Source organism: Sphaeramia orbicularis, chromosome 15, assembly GCF_902148855.1.
Source record: "Sphaeramia orbicularis chromosome 15, fSphaOr1.1, whole genome shotgun sequence".
NCBI classification, from domain to species: domain Eukaryota; kingdom Metazoa; phylum Chordata; class Actinopteri; order Kurtiformes; family Apogonidae; genus Sphaeramia; species Sphaeramia orbicularis.
The window spans coordinates 22,243,436-22,266,932 of record NC_043971.1 but is presented as its reverse complement, the minus strand read 5'-3'; the positions used below and the strand labels follow the sequence as shown (position 1 = coordinate 22,266,932).

Genomic DNA, 23,497 nt, shown 5'->3' with positions numbered 1-23,497 from the left:
TTTTGATTGACAGGCTGTGTACGAGCCTCTATATAAGAGGAGGGACGGAGGTGCTGCAGTCACTGTTGTGCCTCCAGTGCTCCAGTCTGTGGATTTGGTGAACCAAAAGTGGACTTAACGTTTTTACGCACGGGGTTACAGGAGATACACGCTCTCATTCATTTAATCATTTGTTATCCATCGGCTGCTTAAATTTCATTCTTCTAGTTTTTTTTTTTTTAATTGTCTTTTTTTTATTATTATTATTATTATCGGATATTTAACTCCATTTCATCCCAGATTTGGCATTGTCGTCAGGTAAGTTCCACGGATGTCTGTCGGTCACTGTGGACTGAGTGAAAGATGTTCATAACTCTGCACATCTATTTTTAGCAGAAGTGAGTCAACAAACAAGCCAAAGTGTCCACATTTAGTCTATATATACTGCAGTTTGTACAGGAGTCACTGAACCATAGCCTCTGGGTTTTGTTTTTAACTGTGTCTTGTGTCTACTCTGTTATTATTTCCATATATGTATGAACCCAACATCTGAGATAGATAGATAGATAGATAGATAGATAGATAGATAGATAGATAGATAGATAGATAGATAGATAGATAGATAGATAGATAGATAGATAGATAGATAGATAGATAAAAAAAAAAAGAAACTTAAAACCATCTCTGTTGTGTCTGAAGGAGATATGATACTCAGGAGAAGTCTCTACTTGCTGCTCTTATCATTTAATTTCCTCCACGCATTAACTGAAGGTAAGTCACTATTATTATATTTATTTCTGTTATTATTAGGATTAGTATTATTAAAACTATCTAAATGGTTTACACCATAAAACATATGTTTTGCATGTTTATTTGTTCTTTAAAAAAAATGTGTTTGGAGGTTTTTCTTTTCTCCTAAACTAAATGTCCATGAACATTTGCTTTTGTCTGTTCTAAAGATGGAGAGCAGGAGGATGAGACATTGTTTGACTTGTTTGAGATCAGTCACATTACCCGCAAGACATTGGGAGCCAAACAGTTTCGGGGCCAAAACTCAGATGCCCCTGCATACCGCTTCATCCGCTTTGACCACCTGCCTCCAGTCAGCCCACCTATACTAAAACAAATACTGAGACAAATCCAAAACAATGAAGGCTTTGTGTTTGTGGCCAGCATACGCCAGGACCGTGCCTCAAGGGGCACCCTGATTGGTTTGGAGGGCCCTGATGGCCGAAGGCAGTTTGAGATTGTGTCCAACGGACGGGCCAACACACTGGACCTGGTTTACTGGGTGGACGGTTCACAGAATGTGGTTTCTTTTGAGGATGTGGACTTGTCTGACTCACAGTGGAAGAATATCACACTTCATGTACATGGAGAAAATGCAAACCTGTTTGTTGGCTGCAGCCTGATAGACAGCTTCATCCTGGATGAGCCATTCTATGAGCACCTTAGGGCTGAAGGGAGCCGCATGTATGTTGCAAAGGGATCCATCCGAGAAAACCACTTCAGGGTAAGAGAGCCTTTACTTTGTGGTGCATTTCACAGAATCCATACATTTCAGTTGTTTTGTACTTGTGTTCCTGTGTGCGTGGCTTTACAGCTGTGATTAGTGGGACTTTTCTAGAGGCCCCACAGTACATTGTCACCTCTCATAAGTTCAAGCAACATGTGGTTTCACCTAAACTCAGAATATCTACTCATTTAAACCAGGAATAGAGGCTGGCGTCCTCTTTCTTTAGACTGGCTCAGTGTTACCATGGTGTTTCTGTGCGGAGAGGAAACTAAATTGGGATCCTAAATTACTCCCTTGTGTGTTAAAATGAGTGTGAATATGTGTGACAAGGTCAAGAATGAACTTCTCATGCGAGAGTGTAAATGTGTTTGTCAGACTGATGCCAAGTTGCCAATGCACGCTTGAATAAGAGTAGGGGATGTGAATGGAGTGTAACCATAGTGACACAGACAAACCTCTTATTACCAAACAGGGCCTTCTGCAGAATGTGCATTTCATCTTTGACACCCCAGTGGAGGACGTCCTCCTGACCAGAGACTGCGAGGTCACAAAGCAAGGTAAAGGCTTTTTTATAGGTTACCTAATAGGAGTGAAAAGAATTACTTTCACAAACTCTTTCAACCCAGATACAGACTGCAGATGGGATTAGGAAATGCTTTCACATGTAAGTCTTTTAATCACGGTATCTGTGATTTGTTAAGTATCAGCCACAGCAACTTTCCAGACCAAACAGTTTAGTATTCCCAGTTGACTTCCATTGTATGAATTTAGCTCTTTGGTCTTTTATAAGTGGGTCAAGAAGCTTACAGATTTGATATGTAGCACGATTTCACAGCATTACTTCATGTTTACGGAAACAGCAGTGTCGATGCAGTGGCTTGAGGTTGAGCAGCATGCGTGGTGAACAAAAGGAGATACAGATGCTTACATTTATTTCCATTGGCAGTGGAATCGGGATAATGCCCTGGGAAAGAAAATAGAAAAGAGAAAGTCAATGCTATACAGCAGAGCGGGGAGCTTCCACTTCCAGCTGCACACACAAACACACACACACAGTGAAGTCATGAATTGGCTGATTGGGTTGCTTTTCTCAGCTGAAGCTTTGCTCGCATGAAGAATAATACCCCATGATCCTCAGCGGGGTTCACACGAAGAGCAGCTAAGACTAAAAAGATACAGATATCTGAGAAAATGTGTATATATATATATATATAATCATCGACAAAGCTAAAGGGTTACCGCATTTGGAAACTGTGTTTAACTATGACAAAGCAAATCCATGTACAGTTTTTGTATGTGACAGAGTTTTTTTGCGTTTCTTTTGCCACAAGCAGTGTTGAATTCCCGCTGAATGAGTTTATTTGTTTAACAAAAGTCACCAAGGTCTGGAAGTTTTCTACATACTGGCTGGTACTAGTCAAGGTTCTGCACTGGTAGCAATTTTAATGCCAAAAGTCACCCATAAATCCACACAAACCACACTTATAAAATCTGTCATGTTGGACATTAATGAGCTGCATTAGAACAACCCAAGCTTTTGCTCTTTTTAAGTCTTTCCTCTCACTTGGCTTTGAAAAAAAAAAAGCCTATCAGGAAGAAAAGAATGTGTAAATGCTTTCACAGACAAGTGAGCACGCGCTCACATGCACACACAGCGTGACGCCCCCCTGAGAGTTGAATGAATCCAGCAGACTGAAAAGAAAAGAAAACATAACAGGGGCTACAGTGGGACACCATTGGGCAATTTGGATGACTTTTTGATTTAGAGTCCCTCGTCTGCCATTAATCTTCACCAATTTACATAGCAAAATCCAAAGCGCTTGCAAATATGTGCTGTGATTTGGCTGAATGACAGAGATTCTATGATGTATGTCTTATGAGTTTGTATTTTGTATCACACATTAAAAAATTTTGTCTTTCTATAACTGGTAATTCACTAGATGCAGATTTTAAAATATGAATTCATGGTTAAACTAAGACAGTATAAAGTAATTGATACACACTGGTTTGATGGCTAAATTGAAACAAGACCTGTGTTGCCTTCTGAGTGTGATAATTTCCTGTCCATGTTGCACAAAATCACATCTGAGAGACACATTGCTATGACTTACTGATAAACATTTCCAAAGTTTGCAAAGCAGATATTTGGTCCATTGGCAACCTTCAGAAATCTGTAGTTGAAGATAATATTTCTTGTCACGTTAGGGGAAAACCAAAAGATAAGTAAATGTCAGAAATGCTGCAGTGCATATTATTTGGATTCTGCTGTTTACAAGCAGACGAAGGTATCACTTGTGGCTTTGCTACTGATCAACTGTACGGATAAGACAGTGAGCTTCACAGGTTCCTTGTAAATCCGTCTGTGTGGTCACCTCAGTCTGTTAAGTTTATATTGGAAATGTCCACTTATCTAAAAGGTCACAGAGATTTATGACAGGAGTATGTTATTCTCATCACAGAAGGAACACCCAGATTTGTGCTTTGAGTTCCCCAATGCCATCCCTGTCCTCCCACCGGGAACCTTTCTGTCAGATCCAGGACAAAGATTTACCATCATTGTTTCAAACAGATAGATTCTTCAAATCAAACACTGCTGAACCAACATCTGTTTTAGGGAACACAATAAACATTGTAATCACTACATTGTTGTGATCTTTTTGGATGGCTACGGAAAAACAGGAAATAACTCAGTTCACTGATCAGAGTCCTTGTGTTTCAATCATCATATCTCTCAAATATGTTTTCCATCAGTCTGTGTTGCTCATTCACTCTGATGTCTCCTTTGTTTCCCCTCCAGATGATGCTAATATTGTGAGTGAGAGCACAGAGATCGTGGATGTGAGTCCTTCCATCACGACCAACATTATAGGTCAGAAGACAGACGATGCGGGTGCAGAAATGTGCGAACGCTCATGCGAGGAACTTAGCACCATGTTCCAGGAGCTCAAAGGCCTCCGTGTTGTCGTCAGTAACCTCATTGACGGCTTGCAGAAAGTGGTATGTAGTAGAAGTGACAGATGTGTTAACCTGACTAAGTCTCTCTTACATCGTGTAGATCATCATAATCCTGACTTGTGTTTGTGTTAGAGGAGCCACTGCCTGTTTCACTGTATTTAACAGGCCAACTTCAGTGGCCAACTTCAGTGATGAATGTGAAATCGCCAAAATCTGTCTCTGAGTGAGGAAAGAAAATTAACATCTTAAAGATAATTGACATTTTAGGAAAATAAATGATACAGTCCTCAGAGCAGTAGCCAGGAGTTAAGAGGTTTGAATTAGGTTACTAGGTAACCTATATTGGTATGAAAGCAAACAGTAAGCAGCCGCAGGACTGTTTATAGAGTCACCTTTGATGGCTGAACCCATTTGACTCCTGCTATCTGTGGCAGCGTGAGTCAGACAGATTTTATGACATGTTACATGTGGATATAGGAAGTGTTCCCCTGGCAGCTATGGGGTCCAGTCTAATGTCTGGCTGTATTTAAACAGCCCATGTGTTTCCTCTGGGAACCTCCCAGCAATAAGAGAGTCTGGGCATGAACCTTGGGAAAAAAACGGCTGGGATGAGAAGGGTCCCTGAGGCTCTTCCAGACCGAGTGGTGTCTTAGATTCTAGTGCTGCGCTCTGCTGCTTGCTTTTTCCAATAGATACACCACAAACACACACACACAAACACACACACTTAACACACACAAGCCTTTGGCAGTAGTTAATCGACTGACAGCATTCAACAGTCCTGCCAGAGATCCCCCGCTCTCCAATTGGGTTGGAGGTTTCAGTTCGCATAACTGTGCAGCACTTCAACTTTCCTAGAAAAGTAAGAGATATAAAGAACTCTAGTGTTTGCAATTTGCAGTAATGAGAAGCACATTAAAACTTTTACAGCTATTCTTGTTAATACAATGGAGAAGGTGTGCTTTTTTAAAATCCACTTAAATTGAGTCATTATTTTTTCCGGTCTATTTAAGTTTTGCTTTGAGCATCTTTTCCACACAAGGACATCTAAGAGACACATTTAGATAAAATTATGTTATTGTTTTTGGGCCAGGGAACTGGAAAACGATAGGTTGTTAGTATGTGTTCATTACAGAGTGGACAGGTGCCAAATGGTGTGCTTCATAGTTGTGATGTAACTATATAACAACAACAAAAAAAAGTTCCACATTAATACGCTTTATTCATATAAAAACTCAGTACTCCACTTCAAACTAGATACACTCTTCTTCCTTTTCTGGTGAAGACTACCTTCACATGTGTTCTTGTCAGCAGGTGTAACTTCACCTCTTTAAATTGGATGCAGAGTACTTTATCTTGTGTGTGCCCTAATCATTTCTGACTGATCTTCTGTCTGACTCTTGTTGTATGTTCAGACAGAGGAGAACACTGTCATGAAGGAGGCCCTTGGGAGGATGAAGAACTCTAAAGAGAAAAACATGTGCTGGCAGGATGGCCGACTTTTTGATGATAAGGAAGACTGGGTTGTAGACAGCTGCACCAAATGTACCTGCCAGGTAATACGGCATTCTGTGGAAATACTCGACGGGACAGTTTTCATGTGGTTATCAGTAACCCTGACAATTCATTTGCATTAATTTATGGCAGGAATCCAAGATAGTTTGCCACCAAATTACTTGCCCTCCTGTGGCCTGCGCAAGCCCCTCATTTATCGACGGCGAATGCTGCCCCGTGTGTATTCGTAAGTTGTCGCCACCTCCTATTACTCAACATATAAACACAATAATAAACACACACACAATTTTATGCATGCATGATCATTTTAAATTAACGGTGCTGTGTGCCAGAAAAACAATATTCACGCATATTAAATTGTAAAACCACAGCACCGTTGCAGCCAGTTTGTCTTTGTCACTGAACCACATATTTATTAGTCAAAATATTAGACACTCAGAATGGCTACTGTGGGTTTCTTGGATGAGGTCATGCGATAAAGTGGCTGACGTAAAGAATAAAAACAAGGCAGTTATCTTTACTCACTTTTTTTTTTTTTATTGGTTTTAACCCATAAAGACCCAGTGCTACTTTTATGGCACTTCCCAAATTAATTTTTCTCTCTATTTAACCTTTCTTAAGTGATTTATCACTATTTATAATAACATTATCCTCTGTATTTTGCATTTTTTTCCAATGAAAATCATATTTTTTCTATGCTTAAGTAACTGTTCATGTAGATGTTCATAAAAACTCAGACTGAAGTTGAAGGTTAGCATTTCAAAAACAGAGAAAACAAAATAAAAAGTGACTTTTTCAGCAAAGAAATCAATAACTGAACATAAACCAAGTGTCTCCATCCACTGTCAATGATCCAACTCCATGGTTTTTTACTGGTGAATCAATGTTGTAGAAGATGACGGTGTTTCCATGTTCGCTACAGAGCCTCTAAATGTCCAAATGAGTCTGATCTGATGACCATGAAAAGATGACAAACTGCATTTTACACCAATTATTTACATATATTGATACGATTGAACAACAGTTATTAAATATTTTAGATCAGTAGATGGTTTTGGTGACCAGTGGCTGTTTTGGTCTTTATGGGTTAAAAATGAGGGAATATGGAGTGTTTTTGCACATAAGGTAATACAGTTTTTCTTTATGCTTTACTTTATTATTTTTTTCAGCTCAAGACAGTGATGATGGTTGGTCGCCATGGTCTGAGTGGACAGAGTGTACAGTCACCTGTGGGATAGGAACTCAGCAGAGGGGTCGGTCATGTGACGCGACCAGTAATCCCTGCACTGGAGCTTCAATCCAGACCCGCAAGTGCAGCCTGGGCAAATGTGACAGTCGTGGTGAGGAGATTTTCTGGTTTATCTCAAATTTATTCAAGTTTCTCTCATGCTACTCGCTTTAGAAAAACAACATCCAGTAGTAATTAACATAATCAAAATATGTGTCTGAAATTGCCAGAGTTACACATTCATCTAATAAAACAATATGACAGATAGAAGGGAGGTACAGCATCAAAATGTGACAAAATTTAGCACTGGCATAAATATGAAATGAGATCTTCCCAAGTGCAAAAGACTGAGTTCACGCCTCCATAAATCTGTGAAAAACCGATCCATCTGAGTGAGACTGAATCCGAGTGCAGAGTTGGATCACATGGCTGGGTTGCAGGGTGTGTCCAGTCAAAGTTAATTCCATATAAATCACTGACTAAGAGGGTGTTCCACAGTGCAATGACTCACCACTGCCTGCCATGCAAAAATATAAAATATGAACATAATTGATCATTAGATGCACGATATATATGAGGTAGGGTGTCATGAGATTTTGCTAAATTTGCTGAGTGCCAAAACTGATGAACTGGGTGTTTGAAAACTGTGGGACTAGCATGTGTTATTGCTTACAGCTAACATTACACTGCATCTGTATGAGTGACTGTATCAGTCTAACCACTGGAGGATAGTTTACCCACAATGACATAAATACTGGCCCGAGCATCTCAGAACATCTTTGAAATTGAGCCATTGTCACCAACATCGCACACTGTTTACTTGTAGAGACCACGGTGGCCAGATTTTTTTTTTTTTACTTTTTGCAAATTATACATGACTGTAACTGTTTAACTGAGTGGAAATCCAGAGGATAACAAATGACATGTGTGTTTAGAAGATCTCTGCATGAAATGTTTAATTTTCAAACCCCAGTTCGCCAGGATGGAGGCTGGAGTTTGTGGTCTCCGTGGTCGTCCTGCTCAGTGACCTGTGGCGAGGGTCAGATCACCAGGATACGACACTGCAATGCCCCAGTGCCACAGCTGGGGGGCAACGACTGTGAGGGAAGTGGGAGAGAGACTCAACGATGCACTGCGCAACCCTGTCCCAGTGAGTACTCCAGTCCATGAAGGGAAAAGTGAAAATCCCCCGCATCCATGTCGAATAAGCAGACATCCTCGTGCTTTATGACTCCCCTGAGGCAACATACCCATGTGTTTTGAACTGGCTTTCTCTCTGTCTTTGAGGAAATGTTGACCCACATCAGCTCAGTGTGTTTTCTTAGGCTGTATTAAGTTCCAGGCATCTGTCTCCCTGACTATTTTTTCAGATTTAAGACTCTATTTAAAGATTTAAAGGTATAATATATAATATTCCCATATTAAAATATCTAAAAATGACTAGTCCTATGTTATATATTGCCTTGACTTATTAACTAATGGTAAATGATGTGTTTCTAGCAATGTTCAGTTTTAGGGACATCTGTAATTTCATTATTTTGGTTCCTGTTACCAGTGTCATATCCCTTTTATAGGGAAGTGCAGTAAAGAAAACATCAGAGACATAGTTGCACAAGAGACGTAATAATAGTAATACAGCAGGATTTCAGCCACATTGCATGTGTTGTAATTAAGCCTCTTAGCAGCCATCAAGACCTCCGAATTAGAAGTAGTGCAAACACCAGGGATTGCAACATCTAGTCCTTTTAAAGAACCTTAATGATTCACATGCCATTTTGCAACATAGTAATCCTGAACAGAGCTGATTTATTCACTTATTAAACAGTAGGGGTGTGTATTGGCAAGAATCTGGTGATATGATACAAATCACAATAGTAGGATCATGATACAGCATATCATGATACTGTTAAAGAGGCAATTTTTTTGTTTGTTTCTTTTTTTTTTTTTTTAAAGATTATTTCCTGGAAGAATTGAAGTACACTAGAAATATGTACAAATCCTACACAAAATTTTATTTGATCAGAACAGGATCTAAGGCTATATCACAAAATCTTTCTAATTCTCCTAGTTTTCTAGCTTCTCTCAGGCAGTAAAAAGTGCTTTTAGGATGCTTCAAATAACCATTATTTAATAAAACAGTGTTAAATAATAATAAATAAGATATAAACAATAAAGAAAAAACAAATAAACAAAAATGAACCTCCGCCATATCTGCATTTGAATAAACTCCTAAAAATATCGATACGGTACTTTTTAATATTGATACAGTATTGTGAAATGAAATATAGCAATATATTGCAGAACCGATATTTTCTAACACCTCAATTAAACAGTAGAAGTTAGAATATTTGCAGCTTTTACATGAATTATGCTAATATAACTCACTAAACATAAACACCCTCAGCTCATCTATAAACATCTTCCTTCGTCACATCAGATGCATTTTCATGGTTGTGAAAACATCTCCCATGATTCTACGCTGCATCATTAAAGCAGGTCTCCTCGGGCCGAAATTACACACTGCACTGAAGTTTCTTACGATCGCTGTGATTCATTTTTTAAGATTAAATAAACAGTTTTAAGTCAAATGTAATGTACCCCTACAGTTGATGGTGGCTGGGGTCCTTGGTCTCCGTGGGCAACCTGTTCTGCAACATGTGGGGGCGGGATCAAAAGTCGGACGCGTGAGTGCAACAGCCCTCAACCTCAGTTTGGCGGCAACAAATGTATCGGAGAGGCCAGTGACAGTGACGGCTGTAACAACCAAGATTGCCCTATTGGTGAGCACAAACCGCTGTGTAATATGTTTTTATGGTATATAACTTTGAATTTTTTGAAGGTGCACCACAAATAATAAAATGCCACTCATATAAATTGTATGTATATACGTGAGAAAATTGCATAATATTCTTTTGTAATCTGGGTGAACCAACCCTTTAAAGTTATCAAAATGTTGTATGTGAAGACAGTGTTGCATGTGGTAGGGCTTTATTGTCATTTTAAGATGAAAAAAAGAAAAAAAAACATGACTAATGAAATTTGAATGATGTGAGTAATGACTACAAATATATCCAGCAATGTTTAATTCAATTTCCTTTGTTTGTATCCATTCCTGTTGTCTAAATCTCTTGCAGATGGCTGTCTATCTAACCCATGCTTTGGTGGAGTGGATTGCAACAGCTCTCCAGATGGATCCTGGGAGTGTGGCCCATGCCCTGCTGGTTTCCGTGGAAATGGTACCCACTGTGAAGATATTAATGAGGTAAAGATTCCCCTTTCTTCTTGCGCACACAAACCCACATGTATATAGAAGAGTTCATTTGTGTAATTTGTGTGTTCTTTTCTCCAGTGTGCCATGGTGTCTGATGTCTGCTACAAAGTGGGTGGAACACAGCGCTGTGTCAACACCGATCCAGGTTTCCACTGCCTGCCCTGTCCGAAGCGTTACAAGGGCACCCAGCCGTTCGGTATGGGTGTGGAAGCTGCCAAGAAGAACAAACAGGTGAGTTCCAGGTCCAGTACCTGGATTGATATTCGCACTGAGAAGAAGTGTGTACATGGAGAAAGCTGTAAAGGAAATGATATACACCTTTAGCTCCGGGCAGAGTTATAAAATTGTGTGGATTTTTGCGTGTCAGATCCAAATTTATGAATGATAGAAGCAGCCGTTAGTGTGATTTACAGGCCTCATTCTTGCACTGTGAGTGTTTGTACAGTGTTGGACGGGAGGCCCCGAGCCACCATATGTGAATGTGACATACCTTGACCCAATATCAGCGAGCAGTGGGAGACCAGAAGAGTCGGGCAACTCTTAACAGTAAACATATGTTACACATCTCTGTGGTTTTATTGTAAGATCAGAGGCAGAACAAGACAGTTCTTTTTTATTTTTACTGGCAGCGTTGAATGGATGAGTGCTTTTATTTTTGCAAAGATGTGAAGCTTCTCTTAACTTTAGAGATCTTTACCACATCTCAATATTCCCATTTCCCGCTCCTGTCAGCGACTGGTTGTTAGCCCTATCAGAGGTAGTATGATATGTCTGGAAACACACAGTTTACAGCTCTTGTTAACTCCAAGAAGTTTTGGAAAAGTTCAACACTTGTCGTGCCACTGTGAGCGATATAACATCTCCTGCGAACTCTTTTATCGCTCTTTTGGCCTCTGCAGCTGCTTGTCTTTGATTTGATGGCCCAATTTTACTAATTGATTTGGGAAAAGGGGAATTTTCTCATCACGGGCATTAAAGGGCTCCATTTCAAAGATGTGATCAAAGCCCTGTTCTTGCTGTCACTTTCCTGCTGTATGAGCTCATGGAGTGGCATCCAAACTGGAGTTAAGTTCCTCCCCTGGTAATGAGTGGCAGCTGTGAATACCTTTTACTGTAGTGAAAGGGCACTGGTGGGTCATAGTGGGTTGTATGATGCATTAAGTGGGATTTCATCAAATCAGCTGTGCCCAAACATGCCTCATATTTAGGCCACATCCAGAACCATTCCTCTAAATCTTGCTATCAAGTGCCCCCATTTTTAAAATGACCTGCCAAAAGCATCTGTTTAGCTTAGCGATTTGATGTTTTTCCTAAAATTAGAAAAAATTAATTATTTCACCAGAGGATCACTTGGATAAGTTCCATAAGTTATGGGACCCCTTCATTTTGTATTTTGATAGGCTCAACACCCTCCCATAGCATCATAAACCCTGTAAGCAACAGAGAACATGTGAAAGTGTCCCTTACTTAATTTAGCCATATCATGATTTATATTATTGCCCCCCCCCCCCTTTTTTTTGGGTTTGGTTTGGTTTTGTTTTGCTTTTTTTTTGTTTCATGTTTAATGATAGTTTGTATGTATGTGGGAAGGGTGGGAGGGAGGGGATTCAGTTGGTTAAACTAAGAAAAACAATTCAAGACACTGTATCTAAAATGCATTATATTGATGGCCAAAAAACAAAACCTCTTATCTGCAAATTTTTAGATTTTGAGTTTTCACATTAAATGGTGAGTATATAGTATGTATTGTTAACACATAACATAGAAAGAGAGTCTGAGAACAGTAGAATATGCTTAGATATCTTTAACAAAGACCATACTATAATAAAACTAAATGTTTTTTTTTTGTTTCCTGAATAAAGTGATTTTTTCAGATAGGAGGTTTTGTATTCTGGCCATCGATATATTGTTTTTCTTTCCTTGAATAAAATAAATATTATAAAAAAATAAAATAAAATGACCTTCCAGACTACAAATACTAGTAGATATCCATTCCTGACTCCTGAAGAATGGACTATATGTTAAAAATTCTGATGTAAAGTCACAGTGTTATTTAACATAAATTCACAGTTACACTTGGGTTTCTTTTTTTCAGGTGTGCGAGCCGGAGAATCCATGCAAAGACAAAACCCACAACTGTCACAAATATGCAGAGTGCATCTACATCAGCCACTTCAGTGACCCAATGTACAAGTGTGAGTGTAGGACTGGTTATGCTGGAGATGGATTTATCTGTGGGGAGGACTCAGACTTGGATGGATGGCCCAATCAGAACCTGGTGTGTGGTGCCAATGCCACATATCACTGCAAGAAGGTATGTATTTAAATATAGATGTCATTCTATTGTAGCCTGAAGCCTGATGTAGATGGCTGAATGATGTTTTTATCATTTTAGGACAACTGCCCCAGTCTACCCAACTCTGGACAAGAAGACTTTGACAAAGACGGTCAAGGAGACGCTTGTGACAAAGATGATGATAACGATGGAATTTTAGATGAAAGGGTACGAAGGTTTTTAACAACGAGCGTACTTATATATGGAAAAAAATCATATCATGATAATTTTTTTCATATCGATATGTATCACGATATAAATCAAATCACTATTTTTGTCAAGCTTAAATTTTACGTTACTTATAAGTTAGTTGTGAAGACATCAGAAGGTTATTTTTCATTTAAATATGATTCATTTACTATCAGAGGTTGAACATAACAGATGTGCTGAAGAACATAATACAACTGTTTCAGATAAATAAAACAGGTACATATGTTTAAAACTAAACAAAAAGTTTGACCAGCAGGAGAACACAAACAAAACAGACCATCTTGACCAAACAATGCCGGGGTATTTCGTAACTGCCATAACAGGCATAAACCGAAAATGAAACTTAACATTTCTTCTCACTTGTATACTGCATCTTACTTCTCGGTCAAATTCTCTCCCGAGGGAACACTCACTTTTACCTCCCGCTGCAGCCCAAACATTAGCATTTGTGCTGCGGCTGCTCTTACGCCTGTACTATGTGCGTCAACCTAACTTGACATTTTTTTCATTTCATTTTATTTATTTATTTAGACAGGGACAATGCACAATATACATTAACCTTAAAAAGGAGAGATGTAGTTTGCCAAGTTGTAGTACTAGTGCTAATTTCCACCTGCAGTCCTTGGGTAGGTTGATGTTATAAAAAAAAAACAGACATTAATAAGAAGTAAAACATTAAAAAAACAGTAAAAAATGCATTTTTATAACTCCATCTATATAAAATATTCATTCACATCCAACCATTCACTCTTTTTCATTATTACATGACTCTAGCGTGATTGGTTCAATGCGGCGCTGCTTAAATACGATTGGCTGTTCTTATGTCTGTCAAAACATGGATGAATGAATTCTATCCAAACTGTTTCGAGCATGTCTCATATTTCTATCAAGGAAAAGTTATATCGCGATATATATTGTTAGCATTTTATCATCCAGCCCTATTAATTACTCCATCTAAAAATTCAACGTGATCAGTATAATTTCCTAACAAATGCACACTTTCTACCACAGGACAACTGCCCGCTCCTTTACAATCCCCGTCAGTTTGACTTTGACAAGGATGAAGTGGGCGACCGGTGCGATAACTGCCCCTATGAGCACAACCCTGCTCAGATAGACACCGACCACAATGGAGAAGGAGACGCCTGTGCAGTGGATATTGATGGAGATGGTAAAAACAGTTTATACACCTAATTATCTATCTATCCTGGAGATATCATTAACTACAAGAGACGGAAATCACACAATAACTGAAGATACAATCACTATACATTGCCTGCGTTAATGTTATCACAATGAAGATATCACAACACACTTATCCTGGGTATATTATGATGTCTTTGTAAATGAAGATGAAAAAAGGAGCAAGGATTATATATTTATTCATTGCATTGTGTTGTCAGTTTCACATAATTTCACAGCTGAGATTAAAGAAACTTTCATTTTACTACATTTTTAGCACACACATATATATGTATGCAATACATTTTAATAAATAAACCAACAGTAGCAGCTGATATAACAAAAACATACCAAAAGAGGAAATAATAGATATATTCCTTCTCTTTTTTTGTCCTCAGAAATTCTTAATGAAAGTGACAACTGCCCTTATGTGTACAACACTGACCAAAAAGACACAGACATGGATGGAGTCGGTGACCAGTGTGACAACTGTCCGCTGCTTCACAACCCCGACCAGGTACTAACACACATTACATAACATGATGATCCGTAGCACTAGATCCAGGAAGTGTTCATGTTAACCTTTTTTCCCCCCTGACAGACGGATGCAGACAATGACTTAGTGGGAGATCAGTGTGACAATAATCAGGACATTGATGAAGACGGACATCAGAACAACCTGGACAACTGTCCGTATGTGGCCAATGCTAACCAGGCTGACCACGACCAGGACGGCAAAGGAGACGCCTGTGACTACGACGATGATGATGATGGTATACCCGATGACAAGGACAACTGCAGACTGACGCCCAACGCAGACCAGCTGGACTCTGATGGTGAGGATGAAGAAACTGGGGCAATGCATGCAAGAATCCAGATTCTGATATTTTTTTGTGTACACACTAGGGCTGAACGATATGCACAAAATTTCATATCTCGATATTCATGCCAGATATCTCGATATCGATACAATACGATATGACTACGGGTTCGGTGAAAACCAAGCATTTTTCAGAAAAATACAAACAGTATAATACAAAAGAATGTGGAAAGTGCAGTTTTATTTATAAGAACTCACTGCCAGTCATCAACATTAACATAAAGTACGAATAAATAAATTACAAATCAAACATTTTACTGCAGAAAATGTTTTTTTACTGCAAAAATCTATATTGTTTATATCGTTGCTTTTTCGATATTAATATCTTGAATGTTCATATCTAGATGTAGATACGATAACAATATATCTTTCAGCCCTAGTATACACACACCTTTTTTTAAATCTAGCATGGAGGAGATGTCAGAACGAGAGCAAAACAAACAAATTCTATGACTAGATGCAATGTTACCATATTTTCTTGAGACTCAGCCATTCATTTTTGTCCTCTGAAGGGGACAAGAGTTTCACAGCTTTACTTACAGGGTTCCAGCGGGGTCTTAAAAAGTCTTAAAAGTCTTGAATTTACAAATCTGTTCTATTAAATCAATTACATTTGATATGGTAGGTCTTAACTTATGTTGCCATAAACTTAAATAATAATAATACTTTTTATTTGTATAGCGTTTTTCATAGAACTCAAAGACACTTTACATGTAGCAGATAAAAACAAAAAACAGACATTAAAAATAGATTAAAAGCAGGTGCAAAAGGCAGGTATACGAATATAAAACAGTTAAACATAAACTTGTTGGCTGTATTGTGTTTAAATGTGTCTGTTAAATGTCTGAGCGGCAAAGAAAGTAATGTTATTCTTCTCACTTCCACCTGTTCTCACCCGACAATTTACATTGAAATTAGGAACCAATTATTGCTAACTTTGCAGCCCTCAGTAAGAAATTATCACACAAGTGAAAAGTAAGCATGAGGAAGTGCAAATTTAATAACGCCTGGTTGGAGAAAAGATCATTCTCGACCTCACTGACATAAGTTTTCCTAAGTTCTAGGTGTCACAAATTTTTGGCAGTATGGCTGTGGAATAAGAAATGAACATTAAATTTTATACTTAGTAATCTTAAAAAGGTCTTAAAAAGACTTAAATATAACTTGTAGAAACCTGTAGGAACCCTGTACTTAAAAAACCCAAAAGAAAAGGCTTTTCACTGCAAAGACATTCCATTAAAAAAAATGTATCTGGAAAAACTGTTGAATTATGCTGTTTCCAATCAAGACAATTATTTATAATTATGTTTAAAAAAAGCCAAAAATTTTACTTTCCTGGGTCTCAGGAGGATATGAATAGTAACATTTGCACATATCATAAAAGATCAGGCCAACCAATATATAAAAGTAAAAAGTTTATGTTTAGAGGTTGGCTTGGCTCTTAGCTCCAGCTTTATATCCAAATGTTTCATATGGTGTTATACAGTATGTTCTTATTATATAGGCTTTAACTCTTGATGCTTAAGGGCTGAATAGTTCAATTGACTGTTTATAGCAAATGTATTTATAATGTAATGTTCTGAAAAGCATAAAATGTATAGTCAGTGAAGCAGTGAGTTGTAAATCTGTCACTTTAATGAATAAGAGCACTAAACACTAGAAAATAACATCAGTAAACGTATAGAAGTGGAGAATTGTGCTGTTCCAGATCTTTCTTGTAGCTCGGCCTGTCCCAGATACTTCAACAGTGTGACTTTAGTGTTGCTGCAGCAGGTGTGAAAACTAGTCGCGATGGAAGGAGTTGGCATGAATGATGTCATCCTGTATGACTTCAGTGAGCAGTTCACGGTGCACGCCAGGCTGTGAAGTTTTTATTTCCTTCAGGCCTTGCTCTTGATTAATCTGCAGTGCCCAATTTAAGCAGGGTTACCTGGAGTTTGTACAGCTGTCTGTAACTGGAAACAGACTGCAAAGGAGGAGACCCTGGACGCCGGTGTTTTCGCACTCTTCACAGCTCGTCAGATAGTGTTTATTTGATAGAATCATTTTAGACCCTTGTGCAATAACATAGATGATGACAGAAAGCAGCTAGCTACTTCCATGCAGTGGCCTTCATTAGCCACTGGCGTCCTTTCCGCTGTGTGCTGCTGGCCGGCAGTGCGCCTCTAATAGACTTCAGACTTCACGTAGTTACAAGTATCAGTGGAAGTTGTCACAGCATGAAAAGATGGCTGATTTGGCTTAGTGCTCTTGGCAAAAGTATTAAAGCCAGTTTCCTGGGAAGAACTGCTATTTTTTCCAGTCATTTTTAATATAAACTTGGAGGAGCTCTTCAACACTCAGTGCAGTGGGAGTATTATGACACTCACTTTAGCTGCCATAGAGATTTTTTCCAACCTATGGAAAAAGAAGGGAAGCGTAGTTTATATCATGCACGTCCAATTTAAATCAGATCAAAACTCTTCATTTGATGTCTTTATTGCAAAAACACAGGTGATGGAAGAGGCGACGCCTGCAAAGATGACTTTGACAATGACAGCATTCCAGATATTCTTGATGTGTGTCCCGAGAACAATGCCATCAGTGTCACAGACTTCAGGAAGTTCCAGATGGTCCACTTGGATCCTAAGGGGACCACTCAGATTGATCCCAACTGGGTGGTCCGCCACCAGGGCAAAGAGCTGGTTCAGACCGCCAACTCCGACCCAGGCATTGCAGTAGGTGAGTAGATCGAACATGTTTACTCTGTCCTGTTCACTTGTACTAAGGAAAACTTTTCACATATAAGTTTGGCTTGAAAAGAGACACACTTAACTTTTAACATCATCCTTTTATTCCACATTTGCAGGTTTTGATGAGTTCAGTGCAGTGGACTTCAGCGGCACAATGTACGTTAACACAGACAGAGACGACGATTATGCAGGTTTTGTATTCGGCTACCAGTCCAGCGGACGCTTTTACGTAGTGATGTGGAAGCAGATCACACAGACGTACTGGGAGGACAAACCCTCCAAGGCCTTTGGCATCTCGGGTGTTTCACTCAAAGTCGTCAACTCGACCACTGGCACTGGAGAAAACCTCAGGAATGCGTTGTGGCACACTGGCAACACTCCTGGACAGGTGGGCTGCAGTCTGACCCATATTTAGTTTCTTTCAAAAACTGTGTCATCCTAGAGAGAAATGTTGGTCATATTAATAAGAATAATTTTTTTCACAGGTGCGTACCCTGTGGCACGACCCCAAAAACATTGGTTGGAAGGATTACACCGCATACAGGTGGCATCTCATCCACAGACCAAAGACTGGGTTTATCAGGTAAGAAAAAAATGTCCCATCAGACCTAAAATGGGGAACTTAAAAGACATGTAATAGCCTTTATTTTATTTCAGAATAGAATAAAGATGATTTAGTGCATACAGACAGAAACAGGCAAACACAAGAAGGTTAACAGCGATGGGTCATCGTACATATCTCCAGTTGCCAATAATCTGTAATAAACATTAGTAAGAAGCATAAAGAGAATACATTAAGAACTTAATGCATGTGTTTTATTGTGCAGGGTTGTGGTCTATGAAGGTAAACAGATTATGGCAGATTCGGGACCAGTTTATGACAAGACATTTGCAGGAGGAAGGTTAGGCCTGTTTGTCTTCTCTCAAGAGCTGGTGTTCTTCTCCGACCTCAAGTATGAGTGCAGAGGTTAGTAGAAACACTTCATTTCACTTTAACTTCTAACACTGAAGTATTTTGTTTTGTTATTGAGATATATGTGTGTGTCTGCAGAAAACAAAAGTAAGAAAGCTACAATGTGAAACACACATGTAAACACATTACTTAAACCATGAGAATGTCCATGGCAAAACTTTATAGTGTCATGTATACTTGACAATAACTCAAAAATACTTTCATTCATGTTTTTCAAGCTGACAAATAATCTTTAATCGTAACATTTTCAACTGCACCAAAGCCAACTTCTCTCATTTTGACGGTTTGATGCTAAAAAGCACATATTATCGAAGGGATTTTTTTTTTTTGCAATTTCTACTTTTTGAAGTTAGATGTGTCTAATGTATATTTTTTAAACTACATATTAGGAATAAATGGATAGCACAAACAACGGTAGCATAAATGTAACTGAAAAACGAATCTATAGGCAATGAAGCTCTGATAATGTAGGATCTGGCCCAAGGTTATTATCGTTAATGAAAACTAATGAAAGGAGGAAAACTAGAATTGTCAAAACATTTTCGTTAACTGAAATAAATAAAAATTATAATTAAAAGAAAAAAATGATAACTAACTGAAACTGTATTGTGCGCTTACAAAACTAACTAAAACGTATAAAAATGATGGATAAAATTCGCTTCATTTTCGTTTTTGTCAATGTCAGATTGATACGAAAGCGATTTATTTCCCCTGAAGCAATTTTAGCTAGCGGCACCATATGATATTTAACGGTCCATCACTACCTATCACTTGTGGTTTAGAGTCGTCTTCTGGTCCCCACTCTACCTGGAAACATGGAGACTAAAGTTGGGAGAAAGCAGCAGAGTCCTGTACGGGATTTATTTGAATACGACGGAGAAGAAGAGAAAAGATACGACACACTAAAACTAAACGAAAACTAAGCATTTCGAAAATAAAAAAAACTATTAAGAACTATCAAACCTGCTCTAAAAACTAATTAAAACTAACTGAATTGGAGAAAAAAAAGTCAAAACTAAATAAAATTAATTTTTAATTTAATTGCACAAAATAAAAACAGCAATAGAAAAAACAACAACATTCAAACAAGTAACACAATAGTGCAGGAGAGGTTAGAAACCAAAAAGAAGACTTATATGAATACCTCCCCCGAAATGAACAATACACACAAAAAAAGAATAAAAAAATACAATATAACTGAAATAATAAACTAAAGTAAAAACAATAAAAATGTAATCCACATTACAAATCATCAAATACAAATCAAGCGATACACAGCCTTACATTTTTTCATGAATTAAAGTCCTTTTCAGATGCTTTTTAAACAATGATGAAGTAGATATTGATTGAAGTTCAGGTCTTAGATTAGATTAAAGATTAAATTAAACTATAATGAAAAATCCAAAACTATTATAACCTTGATCTGGGCTCATGACAGTATGTTATATGCATGCATTTTTATGTGTGGAAACATTTGTATGTAATGTACAGTACATATATACATGGACGTTCAGTAAACGGACACACAAACAGCACAAAGATCACACAGCTGGGGAGGAATAGTTATTGTATGTCCGTAGTATGGCCAAATGTTTGAACCGTCAACATCTTTTTCAATATTCAGATAAGCCGGACTTGCCAACAGTGTCCACAAGGTAAAGATGAGCGGGGTTAAGTGTTATGTTCTGGCTGAAGCAAGAGTAAGAGTCACGCTATGTTCCTGTTTGTCTGCTTTCCCATTTACAATGCCCCAGATGCATTGTGAAAGACCTTGTGTGTGTTGGTCCAAGGACTTCAGATCTTCTGCTCAGCACTAAACGGTGGAAAATGAGCCTGCAGCCTTTTCACAATCACGGCCATGTTTCTGCACATATGCTTTTCGACGCACACAATGCACATGTTGTTGCTGCACTTTGGCACCCTGACTGTGTGGCTTTCACCGAACGTCCTAATTTGTATTAGAAATGTGACAGTAATGGAAGCTATTTTCTCAATCTTTCCGCAGATAACTGAATCAAGGCAGCTAGAAAAAAAACATCAGAGGGCGAAAGACAAGAATCTCTAGAAGTAAACATCACGTCATCCCTTGATCCATTTCAACGTAAAAGACTTTCCATACATTTAAATGTTTTGCCTTGTTCCTTCCACTGCAGAGGAAACCGTGGCTGATTTCAGTTTTCCTGGTGAATTATATACGTTTCCCAAACTGGGAAAGAACTAATGAGAGTGGACAAGTTTTAAAAAGCCTTTGCAGTATATCTAATTATAACTAGCGTACTTATGTCTACATTTGTAAAGCATCCATTGTACAACCACTTACATGCTGTATCTGCTTTCCTACAGTTTCCTACAGTAAGTGACAGTGACAAGTCACTCTCTTACTTAATTACTTTGCCTTGTGTTTGGTTGAAGAAGGCCCATCCTCTTCCTCCACATCAGCTTCATGGCTTCTGTTTTTGCCGGTGTCTGACAAACATAAATTGTAACCAAAGAATAATCATTTAGCTGTCTCAAGTCCATTACTTTTCTTGCTCTCGTCATTCTTTTCATCCCAAATGTGTTTTATTTTAATGGAAAACTTGAGTGAAAGATTTGAAATAAGCCATTGTAGTAAGTGCCAAAGATGTTTATACTAAGTCTGTATTATAATTCCTTTTGTAAATTATTTATGCTCTGCTTGTCTTGTTTGCATTTTTGATAGAGATTGTAAATAATTATTTATTTGTTTACACTGACAAATATCACAAGCATCAAGATCACACCTAGTAGTGCGAGATCTGTGTGTCGTCATGCACTTCCTTCCTTGTTAGTTCAGCAAATAAATGTGAGAGCGTAAACATCAGCTGCTTTTAAATCATCACATACGCATGTTTGTATGTGTGATAGTGATAGTAGCTGCCAAGGAGAGCTCACTCTGGTGAAGCCACTGTGTTTATTTTCTTGTCCAGACAGAATTTCATTGTCCTCAAAGAGATATTTCTTTTTTTTTTTAGCATCTATAGGAGCTCATAAATGGTCCTTCACCAAAACTGGCTGCGTGTTGTAGCCCTTTTTTCTAACTTGACTTTGCAAAGAGTCCGCAAACATACCACATTAGATCCAGGTAATAACATAAAGTACATTAAAAACATAGTGAAGTGATTTAAACATTACTTCAGAGTTCAGTTTTAATACGATTTGTAGTAAAATCTAGTGTGGTTCTAATTCTCTGGAGCTTTACTTAACATGTGACGCACCGCATGAGCTGAGTTTGAGGTTTAATCGTAAGTTGTGATGGAGCCATTAACGGTAAAAAAACATCAGTTATGGAACGTTGTGAATCTTCACAGTGTTGACTTAAAGGAACCATATGAAGGTCTCTGAAATCTTAAGTATGATTGTGTGTCTGTGCAGTGTGGATCGAAGAGTTGTTAGTGTGCATCCTTGTTGTCATTACTCTGTATAGCTTCCATGTTCCTCCATGTTTCCAGCGTGTTTATTTTTTGAGATGAGACTTTGCAATGCACAAAATGTAAATGTTTTTTTTTTTTTTTCTCTCTCTTTTGTATACTTGTGATGTTAGATATACATTTTCTACAAGCATTAGTGTGAGATTGTTCTGTTTCATAAATAAATCACTTGTACATCATCTTATTGATTATATACATGAGAATTGAGTTATTATCTCCGTAATTACTGTAAAGCAACATAATACCTTTTTAACAAACATTACACATACAAAATAAAATATCAACTAAAATACATGATCAGAATAAGGTCGTCTCTTTTTTCCGATGTCTGCAGTCTGTCAGCCACAAACCCAATTTTTGCCATAGTTTTTTGCGACTTCTGCTCAAACAAGTGAATCTGTTAAAGTCTATTTTCAGCTACAGATTTGTGAGAATGTGATTTTTGCTTTTATTTAATAGCTGAAACTGGAATAGAGACAGAAAACAAGGGCAGAGACGGAGAATGACATATAACTAAGGTCACTCATAATATGAGTCAAATCAGGGGCGTTGTGGTTCCTGGTCAGCACCCTTAACTACTATTCTACTTGGCCACTCTTTTGATGTGTTTTTAGTAGTTTGTGGGCAACCATAGCTCTATAACACAGAATAATAACCTTCAGTATATGTGGCTATGCAAGCATGATAACTTAAGATACATTTGTTGTTTCTTTAAGGTTTTTTTTTTTTTTTTCAATTCAAGACATTAAAAAATAAAGACTTTTCATTAATTCATAAAAAGCCAAGAAATGACATGTTCTCATTGATACTTTTCATCTTAAACTCCCACAGTGTATTCATTCTGAGAGATTAAAAGCAGTCTGTAGTTTTGCGCCTCACAAAACAGAAAGCAGGGACAGAAGGGGTTAAATAAAGGATGGTGAGGCCAGGAAAAAAATGCGCTATTAGGGAAAATGGAAGTCAAAACCTCGCTCTTGTAGCTCTGTGGCAGAGATATTTGGGTTGAGGCTCTTGGAATAGTCCACGTGGCACACACCAAAGACTGGCTATATGGGTCTGGCACTCGTTGCTGGTTTCAAGCCCAGAGCACGTTCCAGGGTGGTTCATACGGCCCTGCCAGAGGATGTCAACGTGTGACACAGTAAACCGGCATTTTCTGCTGAGGCGAGTATTTAGCAAGAAGGGTGAATATCTGCATATAAGGTGGCTGCAATTACCTAAAAAAAAAAAAATAGTGTTTTGGTGTAAAAACTACACTGAGAGCTTATCCTT

The 23,497-nt window shown here is 38.2% G+C and overlaps 1 protein-coding gene across 2 annotated transcripts; it reads left to right on the top strand.

Annotated features, from left to right (window-relative positions):
* thbs2a (thrombospondin 2a) lies at positions 1–22,519 on the top strand. 2 transcript variants are annotated; one of them, XM_030156750.1, is made up of 23 exons: positions 1–297; positions 679–750; positions 939–1,492; positions 1,968–2,052; positions 4,293–4,492; positions 5,866–6,006; positions 6,098–6,191; positions 7,135–7,305; positions 8,167–8,343; positions 9,800–9,973; positions 10,328–10,455; positions 10,543–10,695; positions 12,560–12,778; positions 12,860–12,967; positions 14,021–14,180; positions 14,590–14,708; positions 14,793–15,027; positions 17,565–17,792; positions 17,920–18,191; positions 18,289–18,386; positions 18,631–18,770; positions 20,401–20,431; positions 20,782–22,519. In XM_030156750.1, the coding sequence occupies exons 2-23, from the start codon at positions 684–686 to the stop codon at positions 20,783–20,785; spliced, it is 3,558 nt and encodes a 1,185-aa protein (XP_030012610.1). In that variant the 5' UTR covers positions 1–297; positions 679–683; the 3' UTR covers positions 20,786–22,519. The 2 variants fall into 2 exon arrangements, with proteins under 2 accessions (XP_030012610.1, XP_030012611.1); XM_030156751.1 differs by lacking the exon at positions 20,401–20,431 and having other exon boundaries at positions 2–297.
* Positions 22,520–23,497: the final 978 nt, after the last annotated feature.

What these genes read in the sequence shown, in the direction of transcription:
- thbs2a (XM_030156750.1), top strand. Translation starts at nt 684, where the DNA reads ATGATACTCAGGAGAAGTCTCTACTTGCTGCTCTTATCATTTAATTTC. An exon ending in CCACATATCACTGCAAGAAG is followed by an intron (nt 12,779 to 12,859) that starts GTATGTATTTAA and finishes TTATCATTTTAG; the next exon opens with GACAACTGCCCCAGTCTACC. An exon ending in AGTGGATATTGATGGAGATG is followed by an intron (nt 14,181 to 14,589) that starts GTAAAAACAGTT and finishes TTTTGTCCTCAG; the next exon opens with AAATTCTTAATGAAAGTGAC.